The sequence below is a fragment of the Myotis davidii genome, unplaced genomic scaffold (genome assembly GCF_000327345.1).
Source record: "Myotis davidii unplaced genomic scaffold, ASM32734v1 scaffold1655, whole genome shotgun sequence".
NCBI lineage: Eukaryota > Metazoa > Chordata > Mammalia > Chiroptera > Vespertilionidae > Myotis > Myotis davidii.
In genome coordinates this window covers 109,991-110,303 of record NW_006286480.1, presented here as the reverse complement: position 1 = coordinate 110,303, position 313 = coordinate 109,991, and the positions used below count along the sequence as shown (strand labels likewise).

The following is a 313-nucleotide window of genomic DNA, read 5'->3' as shown; positions in this document are numbered from 1 at the left end:
GCTGCCCAGAGCGTGGGGGTCATGCCATCCTCGTCGGGGGCGTTCAGCTCCTTCCGGGTGGCCTCCTTGAGGAGCTCCAGGTAGCCGTCCCGGGCCGCCCGGTGGTACTGGTCGTTCATGGCTCCCGACTTGGACGGGGCGGGCCAGCGGCTCGGTCCTGGGCCCGAGGGCCCTGGGGTGACCGGGCGAGGCCCTGCCCTCTCCCCAAAATGTCCACCCCCGCTCCCTGCGCAGTGAGGACCTGTCCAGGGGCAGTCCCAGGCCCGGCCTCACTAGAGCCCGGGTGCGCGGCTCCCGGTGTCTCCCCGCCTCC

General features: G+C 73.2%; 1 protein-coding gene across 1 annotated transcript in view; it reads right to left on the bottom strand.

The window, feature by feature from the left end:
• Window positions 1–149, bottom strand: part of USH1G (Usher syndrome 1G (autosomal recessive)) — an 8,446-nt gene extending 8,297 nt beyond the window's left edge. Inside the window, 1 exon segment of the mRNA XM_015560196.1 lies at window positions 1–149. This exon segment is cut by the window's left edge and continues 2 nt beyond it. Within this exon segment, the coding sequence (XP_015415682.1) occupies window positions 1–119 (119 nt within the window). The 5' untranslated portion in view covers window positions 120–149.
• Between the last annotated feature and the right edge of the window lie 164 nt (window positions 150–313).